The sequence below is a fragment of the Mycetomoellerius zeteki genome, unplaced genomic scaffold (assembly GCF_001594055.1).
Source record: "Mycetomoellerius zeteki isolate Tzet28-1 unplaced genomic scaffold, Tzet1.0 scaffold114, whole genome shotgun sequence".
NCBI classification, from domain to species: domain Eukaryota; kingdom Metazoa; phylum Arthropoda; class Insecta; order Hymenoptera; family Formicidae; genus Mycetomoellerius; species Mycetomoellerius zeteki.
The window spans coordinates 1,175,462-1,201,141 of record NW_017256062.1 but is presented as its reverse complement, the minus strand read 5'-3'; the positions used below and the strand labels follow the sequence as shown (position 1 = coordinate 1,201,141).

The window sequence follows — 25,680 nt, the reverse complement described above, 5'->3', positions numbered from 1 at the left end:
ATAATTAGAGATCATTAAAATATTATTAAATAATGTTTAAATTTTTTAATAAAAAATTTTTTTTATCTTCTTCATTATCATTTACAATAGCGGTTTCCATAAAACATATCTACATTTTCCTTATACATTTTAACTTATAATTCTTAATATACTTTGAGTATTCTAAAATATAGCACATTCTCTCTAGAGAAGCTCCTCAATTTTTCCAAAATCAAATTGGATATTAAAAATTTTCACAAAATTAAATTAAGTTACCGCATTCTCAAATAGTGATATCAATGCAAGAGAAGAGGTATCCTTTTTTTTTAAAAAATACCATTAATCCTTTTAAAATATACAGGGTGACCTAAAATTTTTTTTTTAAATTCTGAAAAAATTCTTAGAGTTCTATGAAAAGAAAATAAATAATTTTTAGCTCTTGCAGTTTTTCTGTAATTTAAGTTGATAGTATTTGAGAAAAAAATTATTGAAGACCAATATTTGGCAATTTTTAGTAATTAATATCTTGTTAATTATTGCGAAAATTGTAAAATGATAAAGGACTTTTCGACTCAGTTTAGTCCGCTCTATTTAAACAAGAGCGCTTGACAAAAAATTTCGAATAAGATATTATACACGTAACATCGAATTTGTAACTATCACGTTTTCGATTGCAGCTTAGAACTGACCCAGTTATTGCGCGAGAACCTCGCAAGAGAACTCGCGAACAAAACAGTCTATCAAGTCCAATTAAGGTGTTATGGTGTCGTGGTCCAAGTGCACATTGGGCTTGGTTCGGGGTCGGTACCAGGAGCCGGTACGTAGATCAGCGGCACGTGTCATAATGTGTCATTGGCGATAGCAACGCAATACAGACATATAGACAAGTACTCTGGCATCGAGTGTTTAAAGGGGAATACAATGGCGCGAAGGTCCTTGCAACAGGCAATGTCCGAGACGCACTTTGTTCCCAATTTGATAGCCGACGCTGTTGACCATAGATTGGCCGTTGACGTCGTTGTCTCTTCGTCCGAATTGACTCCGCCACGATTAGATCCCCCTTCAGCGACGACGATCGCGATCGCCAAATTGGATAATGGATGGACGATCCGCCGATTTGCCCTAAGTGGACCTGAATCCGATTCCCGGGGTGATACGTCACGCGAGACTAGTACCGGTGTGTTTTTCCGCGCGTTTCTGTCGCTTTTTGGCGACCAAGCCAACGAGGAACCGTTCGAGCGACAGTTTGCACGCGGCTACGCTATCACACAGTCGTTCCAGAGATTCTCCTGGACTCCTCCCAGAGGAAGTCGCTTCTTCTTTAAGGAGTATCAAGGTCAATTGGCGCGACGGTGTGGTAATACGGATAATATCCAAGTCAGTTCTTCGTAAACCGCGATCGCGCGTCGTTGACAGATCATCCTCTGCGTCCCTCAGGCGTGCACGCCTGTCGCGAGGATAACGCCGTAAGCACCCAGGAATCGATTAAGTCGCGATTTTCCACAACGCAAAATAAATCCCTTCTACGAAGTCTCAGAATATTCCACTCATGGAAGCAGTACAAAATTTTATTAAGATTCCTACGACCTGCGAAGATGAATTGATCTTCTTTAGAGTTTTTTAAATTTAGTTTGTCCAAGTCTAAATTTAATTTCTTCAAATTTTTAAAAAAGTTGATTAAGCTATTATTATACTAAAACTAAACGCTTCAATTGAAGCATCATGTTGCTCTATTTCATCCCCGATTTATTTTAATTATATCAATTTCGCGATAACCCAAATCTTTAGAATTTAAAATGTTTAATCTAATAATTTATTCTTCTCAGTTTAATATATTAATTTTATTAGGATAAGACCCCGTGATAAGAGATCTCGACTGCTATTGTGGCACTGGATTATTCACAAGACTCCAAACTGTTTCATATCGAATTAACTTCAACGTACAGTTTTTGTCGTATGCAAGTGAATGTTTAAATAATTCTGCACTAAACACCAACTATAATTCAGGTTCACTCTGTACCATCATGATGTGGGCAACGTTGCTGTCAGGACTCGTTCTACTGTTGGTGATATCATCTGGTTTTCCTCAAAGCGTTAGTGATGTCAAAGTATGGTGTCAACGAATTAAGGAACTGTCATAATCCAACTATCGGAATAAAAAATTGCTCGTTTAATCACAGGGCCGATGGAAGCGCAGTATCGACCTGAACGATGTCTATTACACGAAAATGCGTCAATATAGATTACCGAGTGAAGTTACACCGACCAGTTACCACGTGGATATCAAAATACCTTTCATCGAGAGCAACCAATTTAACGGCCGTGTTAAGATCAACCTTACCTGGTCCGACACTAGTGATAGAATAACACTGAACGTCCATCCGAATCTTGAGATTTCAGTAGTCGCTGTCAGACTGCTTAAATTACCAGCCGATGAATCGTAAGCAAATAAAACATGAGCATAATTAAGTAACAAGAATTTCATAGTTTAGATGTAAAACGCTATCTAATAATTTAATTTTTGTGCAAAGTGAACGCATTTTTATAACAGTAATTCTTATAACTCTAATAATAATTCTTATTATATTCATGTTATAATGATAATAGTAAAATATCGTTTTTTATTTTGTCAATAGTTCGTTCTCGTTATAATAACTTTTAAAATTATAATAGAACCTCATTTTCTGTCACCTTTGTGACATAGAATGGGAGACGAATTATATTTTAATATCGCACGGACCGAACGGCAGAATAGAAAATCCTGGTACATCATCTATCTGGAACAAATGTTGAAGAATGGAAGTGCCTGCGAAGTTGATATCACATACTTTGGAAATTTTACGACTAATGAGACTACTGGCCTTTACAAAAGCGCATACATGGATTCTGAAGGTCGAAAACAGTAAGTGCAGCACACAATATTTTTTGTTACTTTTCAAAGCAAAACTTAAAAATTATATACCTAAGTCATTAAATGTTTGCTTTGAACTTTTTGCAGAATATCATTAATTTATAATTTTTTAAATTTTTGAAACGTTTGTATGATATAAAGAAATTTAAAAAAAATGTCCTGTAACAGAAGTAACCAAAACAACATTGCTGCAACATTTCCAATAATACTGCAATATTACTGGAACATTGCGATGTTGCCACAATATTGTTGGAATAATTTATGTTATACAGGATAGAAAAATTTTTTATAATTAATGGATTAAAAAATGCGATGAGAACAGTGACTATTAAAAAACGCTGTGAGAATAGCGATTATAATTTACATTCACTTTTTATTTTTTTCAGCCCCTTTATCGCCACTTATTTACAATTAGATAATGCACAGAAAATGTTTCCCTGCATGGACGAACCACCTTATAAAGCGACTTTCAAGCTAAGTGTACTTTATCCTAAAGGTTTAACGGCACGCACAAACACGCCTACAATGTAAGATGTTAATATTGAACCTTTCAATCCCAGAGTATTATATTGGGCTCAATCGATTTCTAGTATAAAAAATATCCATTAAGTTCTGTAAATTGTTAGTCTAAATTTTGCAAGTTTACTGAGAACTAAATATCACTTTTACATCTTGTCTTTTTTTTAAGCTTTGCGCGTGAGTCGTCCGATAAGATTGAAGAAGAGTTTGCAGAGACACCTCGAATGTCGACGAATCAATTTGCCCTCGTAATATCTGATCTGCAGAACATCGAGCCTACGAAGGAAATTAATGAAATGAATGGGAAAAGACTGCAGGTGAAGGTTTGGGGTCGCAAAGAATTCATGGAGTCGTTGCTTAATGTCCCTAACAAAGTTGTGAAAGTTATTAATTATTTGCAAGATTATTTCAATACCTCCCTTGGTCTACCGAAATTGGACCTCATGGCGATTCCCATGTACAGCACTTGTAAAGCTTCCGACAATTGGGGTCTCATGTTCTTCAAGTATACAAATATCTATAAGGATAATCTTATATTTCTGCGAAGTAGCACATATAAAATAAATAACTTTTTTCAGGGAAAGCGAACTCAGTAGTTCTCTAGTCTGGACCACTGCGAATGAACTTCTTTATCAATGGATCGGCCAATCCGTTACACCGTATCGTCGAAACGATGCGCCGGTTAACAAAGCTCTTAATTCGTTTTTAGCATCCATGGCAACAATCGACGTAAGCCTACGATATCTTTTTTTAATTGTAGCGATATTTTTTACAATGTTTTCGTAGTTGCTGTAAAATATTATATAATAAATAGCAAAAATTAGTATTTTTAATTATTCTATTTTGTATTAAAAATTATGATACGAATTTCTGAGAAATTAATTCTGTACTTTAAATAGCTCAATCCGAATGAGATGGAAGGAAAATGGCCGATGACAATGTTGTATCCTTTGTATTACGAATTTGCGCAGACAGCACCTTTTTCAAGAGTAGCTGGCATCAGACAAGAAGCAACATGGACTAAAGGTAATTAAAGTGAATTACAATAACTTAATATTTTTATAAGACGATGAATTATAATTTATTTATATATTACCCATAAAGCTGACATTCAAGGAAAAAGTTTTAGTATCAAGCGTATAGTATGAAAAAGTAGATAATTGCGAATAACTATATATACATATATTAATTGCGTACATAATTTAAATAAAAGAATAACCACAAATAAATAATTACGCGTATGTAATTTAAATGAAATTTAAATTTTTAGCGATATAATGTAAGTTTAATTAAAATTAATTATCTCACCTTTTGGATTTTATAGCCGAGTTAGTTTTCCGAATGCTTAATTACACTCTTGGGCGCGACCTATTCCAGCGAAGCGTGAGGAATTTCTTCCATCAGCAATCGAAAGAGTAGTAATTGCCTCCATCAATTAGTTGGGAAGCAGATTCTAATCTCCAACAATTTAACGTTTTTACGTAAAAGCAAACTTCCGTTTTTCTGCAATACATATACAGAAGTAAATGAAGCTTTTAAGTTTTAAATGTAAATTTGTGTAAGCAATTGAAGATTCTCCCAAAGCAATTGAAATTTTTTCAAGTTATTTTTGTTACGCACTGCTTCCTGACTATTTTTCTCGATAATATTGATCGCAGATTCTATATATCGCGAAATATCGTGCCTTTTGTGTTTAGAGATCGCAGAACCTTCTTCGCCAACGATATCTTCACTTATCTGAACGATGTGGCGAACGAGACGAACAATCTGCCACCAGGTCTAACAATCAACGGCATCGCTGCTTCGTGGATTAATCGAGACAGAGTGCCGTTGGTCACGGTCATTCGCGATTACGAAACTGGAAAAATTAATCTCACTCAGGTAAGCTGGACAAAAGCGTTATTTCCTGCAAGGACGCGCGACGCGGGAAGGCACAGATGCGATTTTCGCACAGATAAAGCAATAGAAATGACCACGTATGTATTGTTTACACGCGGTTAAAGCATTCCTCTCGTCAACGGAAGTTATATTTACTGACGAGAATTGATAGTAATACTGATTCTATTACGCCAAACGCTTTCAATAAATGAAATTGATGGAGAAATTATTAAGTGATTCATTATTTATTTAAGAAATTTAAAAATAAAGTGAAAATACGTTATACAAAAAACAAAAGAATAAAAATATTAACATACATATTACCTTAAATAAGATAAAATATTATTGCGTGATAAATATCAATTGAATTAATTATAAAATGCACCGTTACATCCAGAACAAACATACAATTTTCCGCGAGCAGAGAAACATTAATATCGATAAATTCAATCATTAAGAAATATTTAACAGATTGTATTATGTAGATTGCTCCGAAAGTTTCTGAAAAATCGTATACAACGTATAATTAATTTCTGAAATTGGCTTTATTGTTTCTCAAAATATTCTCCGTTACAATGAATATACTTTTCCATTCGATAAAACTAATCATCGGAGCATTTTGTCCATCTTTCTGGAGATACCTCATACATCAGATTTTCGAACGCCTCCACTGCCGCATGGCGTATTAAACTTCGAACCACGCATTTTATCCTTGATGTATGGAAATAAAAAGAAGTCACAAAGTACCAGATCGAAACTATAAGGCGGATGAGTCATTAATTGTACATGGGCAGTGACCAAAAACTGAGTTGTCTCCTCTGCATTGTGTGACGATGCATTGTCTTGATACAAGATGATGCGCGATCTTAGCCGATTTTGACGGATTTTTTCAAATACAGTCGGCAGACAAATTGTTGTATCACTCAGCATTAATCGTACGACGATTTTCAAGCGCGACATACACAACAGGACCGATTTTCCTGAAGAACAATGCAATCATTTTCTTCCCAACACTTCTGTCGCGATTCACTTTTGTTGGATGTGACCCATTTGGGAACATCTACACACTCGATTGTCGCTTGCTTTCCGGTTCATAGTAATATATCGATGATTCGTCACCTGTTATATAAATCAAAGAAATTATAAATCAAAGAAATTTTTTCTTTAACCACATAGCAAAGAAACATTTCTTCGAATCGAAGAAACCTTTTCTTATAAGAAGAAGATTCAATTCTACATGTAATTCACGTACGAGTTTTGTTCCATAAAAATATAAAATATATACCAGATTTAATCATTTGAATATTTAGAATTTAAATCTTTCGAATAGCAGAGAGCTTTATACTCTTATAGATTTACGATTATAAAATTCTTAATTACTTAGTATATTATAATTTTTGCTATACTTATCTTTTTAAATTTATATTTATTAAAGTTTTTATCACTTTATTTTATACCTAATTATTTATATAAATATTGGTAAATGAAAAAATATAATAATATGTGAAAATTTTAATTTAAATCTTTCCTAGAATAAAAATAAGATGAAAGAACATCTTATTGTATATTCTTAAGTAACACTTATAAATAAGTAACACTTTATTTGTGCTTCTAGAAAGTCTATCTGAGAGACATACCACCGCAATCTACGGCGAAAGTGTCCTATCAGTGGGACATTCCGATTGTGATGCAGGCACAAAATAAATTGAACTTTCACAACACCAAACCGACTGTATGGCTAAAAAAAGGAAACGTACCAAAAAATTACACTATTTCGGACATTACCGACAAAGATAACTTCATTATTGTGAATCCTGAAGAAATCGGTAGGTGGATATTCGAACAATATTTTATAAGAAACCATTGTGATTCTTCCTGCAAACAGCAAATTACAATATTAATGATTTTAAATAACAGTTTGATTTCTCTTTAATACATTATATTTTATATTTTTATACTAACATTTGATTTGTTTAATGTATATCTTGTAAACGTTAGATATCTTCAAATATTTACTCAAATATTTATAAATTACATTTTGACTGTACTTAGCAAATTTGTGACGTTTCATATATATACGATTCATAAAAGGTCCTGTAAACATTTAAAAGTAACGTTTTATTTGCGTTATTCCGGAACATGTCGCATTTTCGCCTTAAATATTTGGAAGGTCATAAAAGAAACGTTTCGTGACGTGGAAATAATGTTTTGTGTAAAACATTTTCTTTGCAATTTATAAAAATATTGCCTCAAATGTGACGTCGCATATGTAAAGTAATCGACTTAGGATATTTCTGGTTCCTAGAACATTACCAAAACATTTATGCGACAAAACACGAAATGTCGCATGGTTATAACGCAACGTTACAAAAATGTTATTGCAACATAATTTTAATTAATGGATAAGTCGTTCATGTCCCATAATTTCCACCACACTTACAAGTATACAAAAATTATTAAGTGATTCTTACATGTATCATGACTTTACCATCTTTGGAAAGTACTTATAAAGTTGTATATTTAAAAAAGAGGAAAGAATAGAGACTGAGGGCTCCTAATATTTCAAAGAAGAGAAATGCGCAGAACATGAATAACTTAATCATGTTTACTAAGAATTAATATTATTTCGAAGGGATGTTTCCGGTAAACTACGATACGTGCAACTGGAGGATGCTGTCGCAATATTTGCAAGGGCCAGATCGTGAGAAAATACCTCCGTTAACCAGAGCGAAACTTCTGCACGATGCATGGAACTTGGCATACGCTGGCGAACTGTGCTTTGGCGTTGCGATGAACATGACTCTCTTCCTCAAGGAAGAAAAGAGCCATGTGGTTTGGGAACCAGTATTCACAATGATTAATCATATCGGTCGGCGCATCGAGGGTTTGGACGTATATTTGAAATTTGAAGTGAGTAGATGTTGCTTTTGATCAATTCATTAAAATTATTAGTGTTCAGTATTATAAATGACAAAATTAAATAGAGGTGCAGCTAATATTCAATATTAGCGCTAAAATAGAAATTGTAATTGTAATTATAAATTATAGTTAAATTATATAATAATATAATTGTAACTATTTTTTCTTTTAGTGTAAAATAAGTCATTTCATATAGATAGGTTCCGAATTCAATTTGTTATTTAATTTCTTAACATCAGATTGTACTTTAATTAACAATTAAATAAAATTTAATTTTAGGCCTATATTCGAAGCTTATTGAAGCCTCTCTACTTGGAACTTGGAGAGAATCCTCAACCTGATGAACCTTCCTGGAAAACCCACATGCGTGGTCTTATGCAGAATTTCCTTTGCCGTGCTGGATATGAACCTTGCGTTATGGAAGCCAGGAATCAATTCAAAAAATGGTTGACTGACGAAGAGCCGGACAAAGGAAATCCGTCAGTATCTGAAATCATAAGAAACCATCTATTAAGATGGTTCTTTAGTAAATCGATTTACCATAGAGAAATGTCTAATTTTTTTATATAATGAAGTTGAAGTACCGAAATTGACGTGTGCAAAATTCTATCGTAGGTTAACGATGGAATAAGAGAAAAAAAGGATGTTGAAAATGTAACCTTTTATGTATAACTTACAAAGGAAGTTACCTAGATATCCAATTAGTTTAGAAAAAGTAACGGTTAGAAGTTATAGTATCCTACCTCCTACTAACTAAAATGAGTGTCTTTCGCTCGGAAAATTTGACATTTGTTAGAAAAATGAATTAAATAATTCTTTAATTAATGTTTTATATGATTTATACTTCCAAAAGTTAAAAATTAAAGTAAAACATATATTTTTCAATGTAAAATTTTCTAACCAATCGATTGATAATATTTAATTTTTGAAAAACGATATGTTATTCATTCAAAACAGAATGTTAAGCAAAACCAATTTTCTCAAATATTACAAGTTGAAAATTTTGCGAATTCGCACCTAGATGTCACTTACGAGTTAATCAAATTAATAATCATACGTTTCATCGGTGATAACAAAACATTAGTGAATTAGCGAGAATTATGCTTCGCAGGGTCGCCAACAAATTCCTTTGCCCTGTATTCAAATGGGGCACCGACGAAGAATGGGAGTTTGGATTGCAGCGAGTCATAAATTTCCCGAAGACCAGCCTGGCTAGAAAGCAGAACGAACGCACCTACTTACTGAAGACTCTCGCTGGATGTCCGAAGGATGCGAATAAGATCGAAAGGTCAGTATATTCACAAAATTTACAGCTTTGAATACCTAAATAATCCTATTTCTTATAACATACACACAGTATTTATTGGCATTTGTAAGTTCATTTTTAAGTATCAAATGACGTTATGATGACATCTTATGATATTATTGTGACTTAATTATGATTCTGCTTTCTACCTAGTTTTTTCTTTGTCTCGAGAAAATAATGAATAAATATCAATGATAAATATTTATCACATTGTTTTTGCATCCTCCGCATTAGATTGCTGCAAGTAGCCGTCCTGGACCAGAACGAGAATTTCACGGACCCGGACATCCACTTGATCTTTAGTATGCTGACCGGCAGTGCGACCGGCTATAAAACTCTGTTCAACTTCTTGCTCGATCACTGGTACACCGTAAAAGAGCAATTCGAGAACAAGACCTTCCTCTGGGATGGTATCGTCAATTTTGCTACGTCGTCGTTCAACACGCAGGAGGGTTACGATAAGGTGAGCAAGCTGTACATGGATCATCAGGACGAATTCGAATCAGCGGACGCCATCATCAAGAAAGCGCTTAAGATCATTAATCAGGAGACTAAATGGAATGAAGAAAACGTGCCTATGATCGATAATTGGCTCATGAAAAATCTATCTAAGGAAGACCTAGAAGCGATCGCGACTTCGACATCCCTGTCTTCTATTCTTTCCACAACGAACGTACCGACAACGATCAAACAGCTAGACACGGAAATCCGATTCCACGGATGAATAAACGGACTTGAGTCCGGCATTATGGCATTCCCGATCCGTAAAATATAATCTATATCTTCTCGGTTGCTTCAAAATATCAGATTTCTTTTCTCAACCATAATTATAGTGGAATGTTTTCTTGCTTGACAAATATAGGTAGATAGCGTCGTACAATAACTTCGCTCCCTTATATATAATTTTTATTAAAATTTGATGTGTTACAGCAATAATTCTTAAATCAAACATGCTGCAAGGATTTAGAAAAATCAAATGATTGGAAGACGTAAGCCGTAATAACGTGATTAAAATGCGACGAATGTAACAATCTTTTCCTTCCCCTCTGTATCCTTCTATAGATGCAGTAATTTAAAATACCGATTTCAAAAAAATAATGTAGGTATTATATATTTAAATTATTATTTTTGTAAAACAAATAAAAATCGATATCACTCTCGTGACACATTTATTCTCCAGACGGATGAAGTGTTTCTCAGGAAAAAAAAATATATAAAAATCGCTCGTAATTAAGACGTAATTTAAGTTAAAATTTATATATATATATACATATAATGTGAAGTTTATCCCTCTAGATGAATAAAATATTATATAATGTTAGGGCTTTGTTAACGTACAATATATCTAATTTATTTAATCAGCAGTTATTGTATATTTAATATATGTTAGGAAAAACACTTTGTAGTTATAAATTTATATAAATCTATAACAATGAATACACAATGTATACATATAAATATTACTAGTATCACACAGTTGCATTTCCATAATTTGGAAACAAAAATATACATATAGAAAGCCACAAGATTTATACGATTATACAAAGAAGAAACTTATTAAACATCAAGTATTTAATATCATGTTAGAATGATTAAAATAAAAATAATAAATAAAGGGCGAAGTAAGAGTCAATACGTAAAAATTATAGTCCGAAAATTGGTGAAATATGAAAGATTGAGTCAGTCTGAATATAAAATAACATTTAATTAAATAAATTGAGAAACACATAAATAAATAACAGAAATTACAAGTTTCGGCTACCAGATTGAGCCCTCTTCAGATACAGTTTTACATGGATTTGATATACAATAAGTTCTCGTAAAAAACGCATGATAAATCTTGTTCGGATGTAAAAATCTACGCCGTTCACGTACCATTTCGTATATAGTAACAAAGCGTAACTAAACGTACATAGTAACAAAAAGAGTCAAAGTTGTTACTAACATTCAGCATATCAGTCAGCATATCTGGAACGTCAGCTTTTTTGCATTTCAAAGTAACTGCATAAACATACTGTCCTAAAATGAGAAATCTCTCTAACATGTAGAGAGTGGAATTCCAGCAAGTCGGAACGTCGAGGATAAATTTTAATGCAGTTTCTTCTGTCTTTCCATCACATTTATAATCGTTTTAACTCAACTCGTCTGAAGTTACAATACTTCTTCTGATAAGCACAATTTTTTTTACTATATCAATAAGATCGTTGACACATCTTTTATTACTTTAGGTATTAGGTGAGACAAAAAATGTGCAAAACATCAAATGTTTTTCAGAACATTATATACAGCAGCTTTAATATTTGCCTCTCCATCACTGACAATTGCCATAATTTTTTTTTTCGATCTAATTTAAAATCATCAATGACAGAATTGAGACATTCCGTGAGGTACTCTGTTGATTCGTATATAACGGAGACTTCCAAACATCCATTTTTCATGACGAGATCTTCAAATATGTAATGAATGATGACACTCAAATAGTTTTAAAAAGCAATCAGTCCAATTATCGCATGTTAATGTATAGCACAAAGCTTTTTCGAGAGTAGACTTATAACGTTCTTTCGTTTCAGTACAGCGATTCTCTATTAATTTAGTTAGAATCTTTCAATGAGGTAGACAATAACAGGGAATTGCTATTTTCACGAAGTATCTGAAACCTAATTCAGTCAAATCCAGTAATTTTGTCAATTGTACTCCACTTTCTGAAAATGATAAATGAATATTAGATCATTGACTATCTAATGTTCTTATTGATTATTTGAAATTCGCACAAACTTGTATAAGAAGTTATCCTATCAAAAGCTTCATCAGTTCAGGACAAGTTGCTTTGCTGAAACAAGCCATAAATTTTAGATTGATATTTTTTCATCATGTATCAGAAGTTCTTTGTTTAATATAGTTACTTTTGACATCAATTTTTTCGTTTGGACAATGGATAATCTTCAGTGGATGTTTGATTCAGATGAATCTGGCACTAGAACATTCATTGTTGGAAGATAGATCTGCTACTGATGATGTATCATGTGCTTCGTGATGAGAGTTCACCGCACTACATGACATCACTGAATCTACGTCGAAGTCACTTGCATGAGAAACCAGAGGATTCTTCTTTTTAGTAAGTAGTTGCTTTGGTATCATAACTCGTGTGCTATAAAATAGGGAAGAAATTTAAAGTTATAGAAATTAATTGGAAATTCCAGAGTTGCAATAATTATTCTAATAAATTTACTAATTAATATCATCAATCGATCGGTACAAAACATCGACAGCAGGGTTCTAATCTTTAACTTTTGGACCGTATGTTTTTTGGATAAACTCCACTTTGTCATTATCTGAAATTATTTCAATATTACATAACCTTAAAAATATTGAGATAACATAATATCAATCATAAAAATTTATGAAAAAGGCACATACGTTTCAGTTGGACATATTTAGATTTAGTTAATCCACTTTTAGTGAAGGAGGGTTGTTCATACGAAAATAAATCGTATAAACCCTAGAATCTGTTAAGAAAAAGAAATTATAAATGAAACTAAATTTGATGTGTTGAATTCAATCATATTCGATAATAATAGAGAAATAAATTCGATGATGAGTTGCTAAGGTTAGAATTTTCAAATTATTTCACAATAGATTTATTAAAAAACTAATTCATATCTTACCTTCATCTGCATACATTTTTATATGTCTATAATAATACCACATGAAATTTGTAATGCTTGGTTTATGCTTCGGTCTTAATTCTAAAATCTTAAAATTCAGCCAATAGAGCTGCCAGTCTTAATTGATCCTAACGGAAATCTGTATTTCATTGGCTGAATTTTAGGATTTTAGGGTTAAGACCGAAGCATAAACCAGGCATAAACTATCATCGGTAAAGTCCCGTATAGATAAGTCTCAACACGCAAAACATATTCGCATTCGTATTCACGACATCCAATCAGAAGCTGTTATTAATACCATTGACGCTTATAATTGGCTGTCGCGAATGCGAATGCAGTTTGCGTGCTGCGACTTATTTACGTTCTTGTTTACACCGATCTGCCTTAGAAAAAGTCAGGTTAGGTGACATGATATCTTCACTGTTTTTCAAAATATAAAATCTCTAAGGCGCCGGAATCAGACTACGCATTGAAGATTGAGGTTGAAGATTGAAGATTGAAATTTGACCAATAAGGACAAAGAAATTTTAGCTCCTTTCGTTTCGATTGGTCAAATTTCAATCTTTCGATCTTCAATCTCAATCTTTTGAAGTAATGCGGGGTCTACAATAGAAGTCGTAACGGTCGTAGGGTCTTAAGTCATAGAAAATTGACCAATCACAGTTGATTATTCTTCTCATATTCGACTGTGATTGGTCAATTTTCTACGACTTAAGACCCTACGACCGTTACGAAAAAATTGTAATTTTTCAGCAATATATAGGATATTATAGCTTTACAAATATATATATTTATTTATGGAGCGTTTATATAATAAAAAATCACGAATTTAATAATTAGCCAATAATATTTATGTTAATAATAGCAGATTTATATCAATTGTCGATAACGTCAACGTTCTTCAATTATCTCCGGGCTCTTTTTATACCGCCGAAAATTTGCCCAGGGTTGACGGTCTTTAATAATATCTCGTCAATGCCACTATCCACTACCCATCTATATAATATACGTTCTTATTTATACTGTGGCTCTACCAGCTCCACTGGCGGCACCGGCGGCACTAACTGACTGACACCGACCTCACTGTGCTTGACTGTGCTCTTGGCAGACGTGATTGTCGGGGGTGCAAGTCAAATCTCGAGGCCAATGTCGTGTAAGGCCGTCGGTTTCGCTGACCTACGATCTCGCCGGCGTTTCATGAGCCTCGACAGGGCACGTGCTAACGCGCGACATCACTGCCGGCGATCGGCGACCTACGATCGCATGCGTCTGCATCAACGACGTTACGACGAACGCGTCTCATCTGTACGATCTATGCCCGACCGCGGCAAGGACGCCGCTGTTACCCGATCACAGATGCGCACGTCGACAACGATCACGTCCGTACCGGTAAGTACACGAGCCTGCCAGAGAATCGAGGTTGTGATCAACGTCCAATCCTGGTGATGCGAGAGGAGATGGTACCTTCTACGACTTTCCATTGTCACTCCAACAGAGATCATTCGAGATCACTTCTCTCGTGTGGCTTTGCTGCGGAAATCTGAAAGTCTTGCCGAGATTATTTTTTGTTGTTCTCGTTAAAACAGTTATCACTAGAAAAATTACAGTTTTAATTTTTTAGCACACATAAGTATGTATATTTGTTGAAAGAGCTCGTGCATGTGTTCAGATATGATAGAGACAAATGCGAAAAGAGAAAGTTTTGTCTGATCAATTTATTTATTCGTTTTGCATGCACCGGGATATCTTCCAGTTTCTCTAGACTCTGAAATAACTGGTGGAAAAACAGTAACTTTGTTACATGTCTTGCTTCGTTTTACGTCTACATCTGAATTTATCAAGAAACAAGTTTGTCATTTATCCTATTCTCTATGTTACATAATAGGTCCCAGCTTTGCCAAGATTCATTTAATTGAATACATATACTTTAGTAAATTTACACCAATATTTTGTACCGATATTTTTAATATTTGTACCAATATTTTTAAATGTGCCGCTTCATAGATTTTGAATTTATACAGGGTGTCTCTAAATTCCCGTATACGAGACGTGATATGCTAAATCAAATAACTTTTCCTTTAACAAAATTGCGCCTGATAACTAATTTTTGCGCTTATTTATTGTTAACTTCAACCTGCTCTCCTGTTAAAACTACTTGTCGAACACAATTTTGCTACACGAAAAAGTTGTTTGTTTTAGCATAAAATATGTCTTGTACTCTGTATGTGAGAATTTAAAGATACCCTGTATATCTGTTAAAAACAAAAGAATTCTGTCTGATGAACAAAACTATGATTCTGGTATTTATAAGAGATTTATTCCCTATCATATAGATTAACTTTAATCTCTGTTGAACTTATTTTTCATCTTTTTCTAGTTCTAAGAATTAGAAAAATATGTATAGATGGAAGTAGATATTATTTTATTGTACATTTGATATTGACATTATTAGATATATATTTAATATTGATTTCTTGTTATTTTTCTTTTTGCAGTAGTCATGGTTGAGATACCAAAGGATTGTGTCCTGCAGTGGGCTGGCCACGCGGGATATATTACAGAAAGATTCAGTGGTCTTTTGGCACGTCAGGCTCTAGTCGATGTCACATTGATCTGCGATGAACAAAAGCTACGTGTTCACAAGCTGGTTTTAGCTTCGAATAGTATATATTTTGAGGTATATATACAAATGTCGAAATGCATATTCCTTATCCTATTGTTATTTGTTAATCACCATGTACGTTCTAAAAATTGTATTTATATGTTTTACATGTTTTAATTATTTGGATGTTAAAATTTTACAATTAGTGCCTGTTTCTAACAACATGTGTTTTTATATACATTACATTTATCAAAATGTGATAGATGTTTTCTTTCTTACATATAAATGTGTGTTTGCGAATATTCTAAATATTGTACATATTAAACAATTAATAATTTATTTAAAGGGATTATTTTACTGATAATTATTTTACTGGTTAAATTCAAGATTTGAATTATAGATTTTGAGATTTACATTTGATAATTGCAAAAGTGTTTACAAAATACTAAAGTACTCTAATAAAAGGTCATACGTTTTGCCATTTTCTAAACACACCGTCAAACATAATTATCAAATATTTATATAAGAAATAAGACAATTTTTTTCTATTGTTCCAAATGTTTTATAAAATAGCACAACAATAAGAGATTATATTAATAAAAATAATATATATGAACTTTCTCTGTTGTATATAGGGATGGACGATACAGAAAGAAATCTCGATATTTTGTATCACAATGTATTGTAAACTGAAATATTGATACATCAAAATACCGGTTGGATAATATATGATATTGAAATATCGATTTCGCAATACATGCATATATATTGATACGCGATGCACAAAAAATCGATCTTTTTGCAAAAATAACAGTTCGAGATTGTTTTGAGGCTATTTCATCGATCCTTTGAATAAATATTCTTATCCATCAATAAAACAAGTTTGACGCAAAGATAGCCTGCCTTTTGGACATTAAAATAGACGTGCTGATATCACAATCTGATACACAAGGCATATCAATAAATTATTATTCTCATTAGAATTTTTTACAAATTATTATTGCAACAAATATATTATATATATAAATATTATATATATAGTAATAATTAAAATATATACATATATATTTATATACTTTATATAATAAAATACACTTTTATATTTTATATATATTTTCTTTCATCTTTGTTGTCTATCAAATATTAAATGAAGACAAATGATGCTTACATGCTGTAAGCATAAAACAGAATGCACCCCGTATCGGAAATTTGATATTCTTGGTTAAATATCAATAGACATCAATATCGAAAGACCAGTACAAAATATCAGGAAAAAAGACCAAAAATATCGATATTTAAAATATCGACGCTGTATTGCCCATTCCTAGTTGTATATAATTGCATCTAATTTTCTAGGTAATTAGAAAATATAAAGATAAGAACTTTTACCAGGACAGTAACATTAATTGAGTTATTTATACTTGTTACAGAAAATTATTTTAAATTTATTTAAATGTATTGATGTTGATTAATGTTTGGATGTGCATCTCTTTTCCTTCCAGATCGACTGATGACTGAGCAGTATTATTAAAATTTTATTGAATGAATTTTTAAAGATATATTCTTTCAAAATTTTATTTCATATTATTTATGTATAGAATTATTGATTAAAAGAACACTTAATTGTTTACTCCTTGAAGCAAGGTAATGGTAATTTGGAATTATATTTTTGTGATTTTATTTATTCTATTAGTGTAATGAACAAAATTTTTTGTATATTGTTTTTAAAAGAATACAGAAAGGTTCTACGTGTACAAATATTGTAAAGAAAGATGATTTATTATAATATATGTAGGATTATTTAACTAGATGTATATGACATACATATATAATTACAAATATATTATACGTTACTTCAGGATTTATGAATATTGTGCTAGTTCAAAGCAAAATAAATTTTTTACTAACCAATTTTTCACTAGAATATCTACCAAACATCATTCTACATTTAAAGAAAGACTTTGGACTTTTTTTATTATTGATATAAACAATGATAGAAAAGAAAAAGGTATTTTATTACATTACTTCAAAATTGGGAAATATAGTGTACTTATGGTAGAACAATTTTGCAGGGATAATATAAAATTCATATAAACTAAAGAAAGCCTTGTATATCGGAATTTCAGTAGTTCTTAACAAACATTTGAAGAAACCAAGTTTGAGGGGCATACTTTTCACAACTTTCGAAGAACTTAGAAAGGTATTAAATAACTAATTTATATGCTCTAAGGATAGTAAAGTATGTACACTCTCAGGTGTTTCTGTTTTCTAAAAAATGTATTACTCTACAAGGTATATGTAAATATTCTGCTTGCATGATTTTACTATCTTTCTGTATGCAACTTGAGGAATCATTATTGCACAAATTGATATCTGACAATTTGAAAAAAACAAGTTCTAAAAGCATACTGAACAAATATTAAAATGAATATTCAACAATATTAGACATTCTGTATGGGCATCTACTTAGACGTTCTCTCTATTCTCCTACTCTCAATTATCTTATGTTTTTAATATTTTTCGTAATGTTTTATTCTGTTTCATATTATAGGAAATACTACAACAAGATTTGGGACAAGAGCCAATTATACTTTTAAAAGACTTGGACTTTGAAATTTTGAAGGCCATGGTAGAATTCATGTATTGCGGTGAAACTACGATATCTCATCAGCATTTATCATCTTTGCATACTGCAGCACAAATTTTTAAGGTATACAACGATTATTTTAATCAACATAGTAATGTCCTACAATTATTTTAATATGTAAAATTAATATATATTTTTTTTCCAGGTTAAAGAATTGGTATCTGTGATCGATACTATTGTTGATTCCAAGAAAATTTTGGATGATTTTGAAAATTGCCTAAAGCAGCAGAAAGGAGATAGTAGTTTAAAAGTTGCAAACAACTCGCTCACAGAGGATGATTACATCTGTGTTAGATGTGATAAATTAAACATGGACAAGAATACAACGGTCTGTGAAAATAGCAATAATAACGATATAAGCTCAAATGAGAATCAGTTTTTAGAGAACGATATGGTTGAAGCCACCGAGCACGATTTAGAACATACTTTGTACGAAGACTCGGACGCTATCAATGCCAGCAAGAAAGATGTAGTAGATACATCATTTTCAACGTCTGATGTAAATATAAGTATACAAAGCGATGCTACTACCAATACTGTACTTACACACGTAGGTATGGTAAACGAAGTACAAACCATGTGCACAAACAGCAACAGAGACAATGTGTACCGTCATAATCTCGATTTAAAACCTATCTTGTATGAGCAATGCTGTGATTTTTCCTGCGACGTAAACGAAAGCGATCAAACCATCTCTACACTGTCGCAATCTTGCCTTCCGCAAGTCGAGAATGACTTGGAGCACTGTTCCGGGAGTAGCACAGATGTTCCTAGCACGGTAGGGAAATGCGTCAAAGTTTATACGCCCAAACGACGTAGATCCATGGACGATGTTCGCAATAAACTTGTACATACACAATGCAATTTAGTGCCAACTCCGCCACATTCTACAGATTCCATAGATTTATTAGATGAACCGTCCGCTAATGATGTACCAGTTAATCTATTGACCTCCCTAGATATGGAAAGCGCCGAATATATCTTAAGCTTAAGTACAGAAAGTATACAATCGATAGTAGGTGGTACTATAAGTAATCAACATACGGTGATCGGATACAGAGAAATAAATGTGGAACGAGACGCCGCTAAGGAGCGACTAAATTCTCCAATAAATGACACGAATTGCACGAAACCGATTCTAAGACGTAGCATGCGACTGAGTCAACAGGAGAGCGACGAGACTACGAGCAATAGCTTATCTTTAAGTAGTTCCTTAGGAACCGAAAAATCGTTCAAGAAAGGTAATTCTCCCAACAGAACGGAATGCGCGAGAGCGAAACGCAAAGGAAAGGAGGATCGAAAGGTACCAGATCATAGCGTAATCGCGAGCGCAGTACAATCCAACAAAAAAAGCTCCAACAGTAAGAAAACTAACTCGAAATTGATAGTAAGAAAAAGTAATAAATCTACGTATACAGTTGCTGGTAGCAAAGAAAGGGAAGAGTTGAGATCGAAGGAAGAATCGAAACCGAAAGCAAATAGTAAATTTAAGACCGAAAATACGGAAAAATCGGTGACAGTGGACCAACCCACCACTCATCATTCCGTAAAATCTAATGTATGCAAGTGCATAAGTCGCGCTTTGTGGGGCGATATGTCTGATACATTGGATTATTGGGAGAATGAGATGGATCTGCTTGCATATCCGTCCAACACTGAAATTCCTTTTGCTGTCGGTTTGCTACCTTTACGGACTGCTCTGGAGAAAATGCAAGCAACGCCAGATTATCAACCACGCAAAACACGCTCATCGGTCGCACCGATAAAGCAAGATGCAAGTAACTCTTTAAAACGAAAATACTGCACGCCACCCGACGCTGTGGTACCATCGAAAAAGCAAAATGGCGGCAATAATAATGACGAAGGCCCGAACACTGTATGTCACATAGAAATACGAACAGCACCGTCACAATGCATAAAAAATCGTAAACGATTTCTCCCGGATTCGATTACGAACCTGCCAACAAATGGATCGACATCACAAATGGCAAGCAATAACGTGGGTTAATATTTATTTGTAATAAAACCTTCTGTTAGGTATATCGTATCATAATTTTGAACACATACGTGTTAAACATCGTTGAAAGACAGCAAAATATTAGTATCTAACAGATTCTTCTGTTTTTAAACTTAATCGGCGCGAGAATAATTAAGATTAATAATTTATTTTCCTCGCCATATTTGTAGAGTCTACTCGTAACATTTGAATATCTCGCAATTTGTACAATGATAAATAATCTTAATTTAAATGTAAATAGGAATATTTTTAAATATGATTTTGCATAAACTCTTGCAATCACATAATTACATATATTACATATATACTTTGCAAATGATTGTATTTTTCTTAAGCCATTCGCATATTGCGGGTAATTTCATATTTTGATAACGTTAATTGTAATTTAACTTCTAATACTATTAAATTTGCTATTGTGTTGGTAGATTAAAAGAAACAAAAGTGATTATATTCCTGTTATATATCTTCAACAACATTTAAAATAAGTACCATCCATTTTGTATATTCATAGTTCAGTTGCAAGAATAAGTTATACGCATGATTAAATTTTACCAATTAGCACAATTTTTTTTAAATCAAATTCAATGTAATATATTTTTCATCATGCACATCTGTTTGATTATACTTAATTACATAAGAGTATCACATAAATAATTATTTATATTTGATAGTAACGCAAGTCTAGAATTTATTTTAAGCAATGCAAAATAATTGTGTAAAAAAGTAAGAACTATCTATTTTTATAAATTTTTGTTTTTTAATTATATACATTTGTGGAAATAACTCTATAGAATAATTTTAAAACATTGTACCTTAAAGAATATAACAACAGTAACATTTTTTAACTGAAACTTTATGAGTCATGCTAGCGTATAATAACTTAACATAAATTTAAGAAATATATAATAAATAAAAAGCAATTTGTATGAAATATAGCGAATGTTGTGATGATAATAATTTATTTGTCGTTTCAATGTCGACAAAGTGTATTTCTTTTATGATTCTTTTTTACTTAAAAGATATCTTTTAACTTAGAATAGATAATGTATGGTGCAACTAACTCAATATAAGAAAATGTGCTATATAAACGAAGATGAAGTTATGTGTTTCAAAGATGCGTTGAAAAATGCGTTTTTAATATACAGTATACTCTTTCAACGCAATTTATCAAATGTAATTTACAATCGTGCATTAGATTTTGTACATTTAGCCACAGTATTCTTAGGATTAGACAGTCGCTGCTCAATATAAAAGGATTATTCATCGTAATAACAATTAGTAATATTTAAAATATAATTATATTTATAAATATACATACATGTTTGTACATACATATATATTAATATTATATATACACATATATATAGATATATATTTTTCCACAATAAATGTTTTCGACAGAACTTACAGTTTAGCGTTATCAATGTTATTTCGTAGAGAACTGAATCAGTTTTCTACCAAAAGAATTTAAATTATAAGAAATTAAATCTCGAATATATTTCTAATTATACTCTCAAAATGAAAATATCAAGCGTATTCTTTTTATTCTTTAAGATCCAACAGGATAAATATAGCATGTGCAAAATATTTAAATAATTCGTATATACCTACATGTAAGCGCCTAATTCATCTATTAAAATATGTTTCTAATAATATAGATTAAAAGATATGAAAAAATAATCAAATGTGAACACAGGGTCTTCGCGAGTGATTAAATTCAATATATTCAGAATTCAATTACAGACGTAAAGACGATCCAATCTATGGGATCGAAATGTCTGTAATTGAATTGTGAATATATTGAATTTATTGAATATATTGAATTCACACGAAGACCTTATATGTTGGCTCACACATTGGGCTGTTTTTTCATATTTTGATTCATTCCTTGCAGCCTGATACTACTACACTTTTATTGAATATAGATTGACTTAGTTCTCAGTTCAACTTATTCTTCATCTTTTTCTAACTCTTGGAACTAGAAAAAGATGAATAAAATTGAACCGAGATTAAAATTAAACTACATTGAAACGGGCATAAGTAATTTCTACAGCATTATAGTGTAAAAATAAAGTATCAGGGCTGAACGCGTGGATAGCGAGATAAAACCGCGCGCACGAGGAAAGACAGAAATTGAAGAAAGTAACACGGCAGCTTCTATTTATAGCTACGTAATTTGATTGGCCGCACAAATACGACGACACGCGTGCAATCCATGCGCGACTAGGCAACGATCTCCATTAGCGTGCACATGTTTGCTTATTTCTCAGGTCAATCGTCGTGCGGTCAGACTCTGATATCTGTGTGCGAGGGAAAATTAGCTTCATAATGAACGCAGATACACGGAAACTCCTTCGATTCACGCATTTAGCTCAAAATGCAATTGCGCCAGTATCTCCAATACTGGAAGAAAAAAGAGAAAACAGTTCATAATAAAAATATAATATAAATGTACGTTGGAGCTGTTATATGGACGGTATCTTTTTTTCCTCGCGATATTTGGTGAAATTTAAATTCTGTGTAAAAGTGTAAAACTGCGTATAATTGTACTTGAAAACACAAAATCAAGCGATCAAATTAGACGATCGAGATCTGTTTTTTATTTCTAGACTGTATTATAGAACTTTCTTCCTTTCGTCAAATGTCAAACATTATACCTATTTCCCTTAAGTTCCAAAAGTGTATACTAGTTCAGCGCTAAAGAAAACAGGCCCAGATAACATGCATGTTACATAAGATATCTAAAAGACCTCATTTAGACATCTTTTAGACATAAGACATCTAAAAGACGTCTTTTGGACATCTTATGCAACATAATTGTTGCAATGCAAAAAATGTTATTTGGGTATTCATAGTTCTTATATTTAAAACCGTCTTAAATTACACTCTTAAGCTGTCGCGAACTAATCAGAGGGCCATCTTAAGATATTATTTAAGCTAGTCTTGAAAATAAGAATGGATTGAGTAGGTATTGTTTTTATCGCGTAACATCTAGCATTTTTGCTCCGCGCACACCTGAATCGTATATATCGTGTAAAATTAAGTTCCTCGTCGCGGCATATATAAATAACATCCCTCCAGAACTAACATATATTAAACTTGGAGTACGTAACAGCCGCATAATAATTGAGCTTGTTAACCGGAAAGATTTTGATTAACGAGCTCGCTCGGAATTCGATCACAGTGTCATTGCTTTCTGTAAACGCGCTACTTCTTCACGAGAAGCAAGTTGATTGAAAGGAGATTCGATTAGGGTCCGATTCTCGTTAAGACCGTCAAGATCGTTTCGCGAACAATACGTGCTTCGTTTAGATCTAGGCTGCGTTCCGTTTCACGCATGATGCGCATGATGCATCTTTTATCCTTGTTATTCACCGAATGTTAAACAAGGATAAATGATGCATTAGGCACATCATGCGTGAAACGGAACGCAGCCCCTATTATCGCTGCAATAAGAGCCTATAAATTTGTTCATTTTGCCGAAAATTGCAGCCCGTTTCCTGCATTTTCCACGCAATAATTGTGTAAACTTGTTGAACAATTAAATCTCTACCGAGATTTCGCAACAGCGAGTTCGACTATCAGTAGGTAACTCTAACGCTCTGCATTTTTAACTGAATTTCTTTGCACTGTTCATCTTTTCTTTTTTTTCCGAAAACGTGGTAAGAAAAATAGGAAAGACAAACAGGAAGCTCTGAAAAGGACAAATTTGTGGATCAGAGTATATTGGAGACCACTGCGAGTTATTTAAAATATGTAAAAGGTCCGGCTTCAATCCTAAGGAGAACAAGAAAGTTGAAATATAATGTCAAATATTGACCGATCATCATAAAAATGACAAATTTGTTAATAATCGATCAATATGACATCATAGTGATTATCACATACTTTGATTCTTATTTTTTCCTTAGGATGTAAAATTAACTTAATTTCGGTTAAATTTATTCTTTTTCTAATTTTAAGATTTTTTTTCCAATTCTAAGTATTAAAAAAAGATAAGTAATTATAATCTTATTTTGGTGGAACTGAGCCAAAATACATAGCACAAAATTTATTTTTTGTAGCTGCACTACGTTATACTTTTTGCACTTTAAGTGAAATAGATGTATAATTCTAAATCTAAATAAAAAAAGAGGAAAATAAACGGAAAATTTAGCTATAACCTTATAAGCGCATAATATTATTTAATATTTTAAGCATATTCTTAGAATATTAAATGTACATTCTATTTTTCGAATTTTTCAAGCGTGTTTATTGGCTGCAAGACAGAGAGGATCTCGAACCTCTTTGTTCTATAGCCAATCGACAGGCTTGAAAAATTTGTCGTACGACAAAAACGAACGCATGTAATATTGGCCTAAGGGAAACAAAATGGTTTGAGAAATACGAAATGAGGCGTTCCGTCGATACTCCAGCATTCCCTTAAACGTCAGAGAAAGAAAAGAGAAGAAATGAAAAATACAAATTTTGTTCGATCTCGAAAAATAAACCGATTGTCGCATTTTATCTAGTAGGAAACGCCGATTATCGACTGTTTTATCAGTCAAGACTTGTATCTCGATCGCAGTCGCGATAATTTCATGCATAGTAGCCTTTACAAAATAACGATCGAATTCGAGAAATTAAATCAGGGTACGTGTTAATATGAAATTATTCCAATCGGAATTGTTTAATTAATTCCTAGATTTTTTTATTGCGTTTTCCAGGGGAAATAAAATAATTCCAATTGGAATTCATTTTTCGAACAATTCCGTGATACGTTCCCAGAGACGCGACACCATTAGGACCGTTATTAGAACTGATTCTAATTAACCGATATGCTGGATTCACACTGCATCCGATTTTCGTCGTACAACGCTCTGAATCCAATCAGAAAACAGGATTCCGATAATACGAAGCAAAATTCATCGGAATCCTGTTTTCTGATTGGTTGCAGAGCGTCGTACGACGAAAATCGGATGCAGTGTGAATCCAGCATTATAGAAATCGGGAAGTTTCAATGTCAACCGGACCGGCAACGTTAAGAAACGTCACGGCATCAGCGCCGTGAAGGAGGACGCGACAGCGCAGCCACGATGCAATCAATGAGCGCATATTGATCTCAACCTTTCGCTGGTGTCCAACACCCGCAGCTGCGAATCGCCACAAACGTGGCGGCGCGTATCGCGCTCTGGAGGCTCGACGGCGCGCAACGAGTTTGAGCGATTTCAAGCCGAAAGCTCGAAGTCGCGCGAGAG

At 32.9% G+C, this 25,680-nt stretch overlaps 2 protein-coding genes and 1 long non-coding RNA gene across 3 annotated transcripts; 2 read left to right on the top strand and 1 right to left on the bottom strand.

Annotated features, from left to right (window-relative positions):
• The first annotated feature begins 1,223 nt into the window (after nt 1-1,223).
• LOC108729108 (aminopeptidase N) lies at nt 1,224-10,691 on the top strand. Its single transcript, XM_018458056.1, has 15 exons — nt 1,224-1,445; nt 1,987-2,087; nt 2,160-2,419; nt 2,684-2,881; nt 3,277-3,417; nt 3,579-3,914; nt 3,988-4,138; nt 4,309-4,435; nt 4,734-4,824; nt 5,107-5,290; nt 6,903-7,113; nt 7,920-8,197; nt 8,486-8,685; nt 9,318-9,494; nt 9,747-10,691. Exons 2-15 carry the CDS (start codon nt 2,004-2,006, stop codon nt 10,234-10,236), a joined length of 2,928 nt encoding a protein of 975 aa, XP_018313558.1. The 5' UTR covers nt 1,224-1,445; nt 1,987-2,003; the 3' UTR covers nt 10,237-10,691.
• A 1,730-nt stretch (nt 10,692-12,421) lies between these two features.
• LOC108728625 (uncharacterized) lies at nt 12,422-13,250 on the bottom strand. The gene is made up of 4 exons (XR_001936898.1): nt 13,178-13,250; nt 12,930-13,018; nt 12,742-12,844; nt 12,422-12,660 (listed from the first exon to the last, which is right to left on the bottom strand). It is a non-coding gene; the product is annotated as an uncharacterized lncRNA (long non-coding RNA).
• Nucleotides 13,251-14,215: 965 nt separating this feature from the next.
• On the top strand, nt 14,216-20,636 carry LOC108729306 (uncharacterized). The gene is given in 5 exon segments (XM_018458370.1): nt 14,216-14,566; nt 15,673-15,854; nt 18,331-18,489; nt 18,572-20,387; nt 20,390-20,636. Coding segments are annotated over 4 exon segments (2,187 nt in total). The 5' UTR covers nt 14,216-14,566; nt 15,673-15,677; the 3' UTR covers nt 20,425-20,636.
• Nucleotides 20,637-25,680: the final 5,044 nt, after the last annotated feature.

Bases quoted from the DNA above. Each gene is read 5' to 3' on its own strand.
- LOC108729108 (XM_018458056.1), top strand. From the start codon at position 2,004: ATGATGTGGGCAACGTTGCTGTCAGGACTCGTTCTACTGTTGGTGATA. The intron at 4,436-4,733 runs GTAATTAAAGTG...TGGATTTTATAG, and splicing joins AGAAGCAACATGGACTAAAG to CCGAGTTAGTTTTCCGAATG. The intron at 8,198-8,485 runs GTGAGTAGATGT...ATTTAATTTTAG, and splicing joins ACGTATATTTGAAATTTGAA to GCCTATATTCGAAGCTTATT.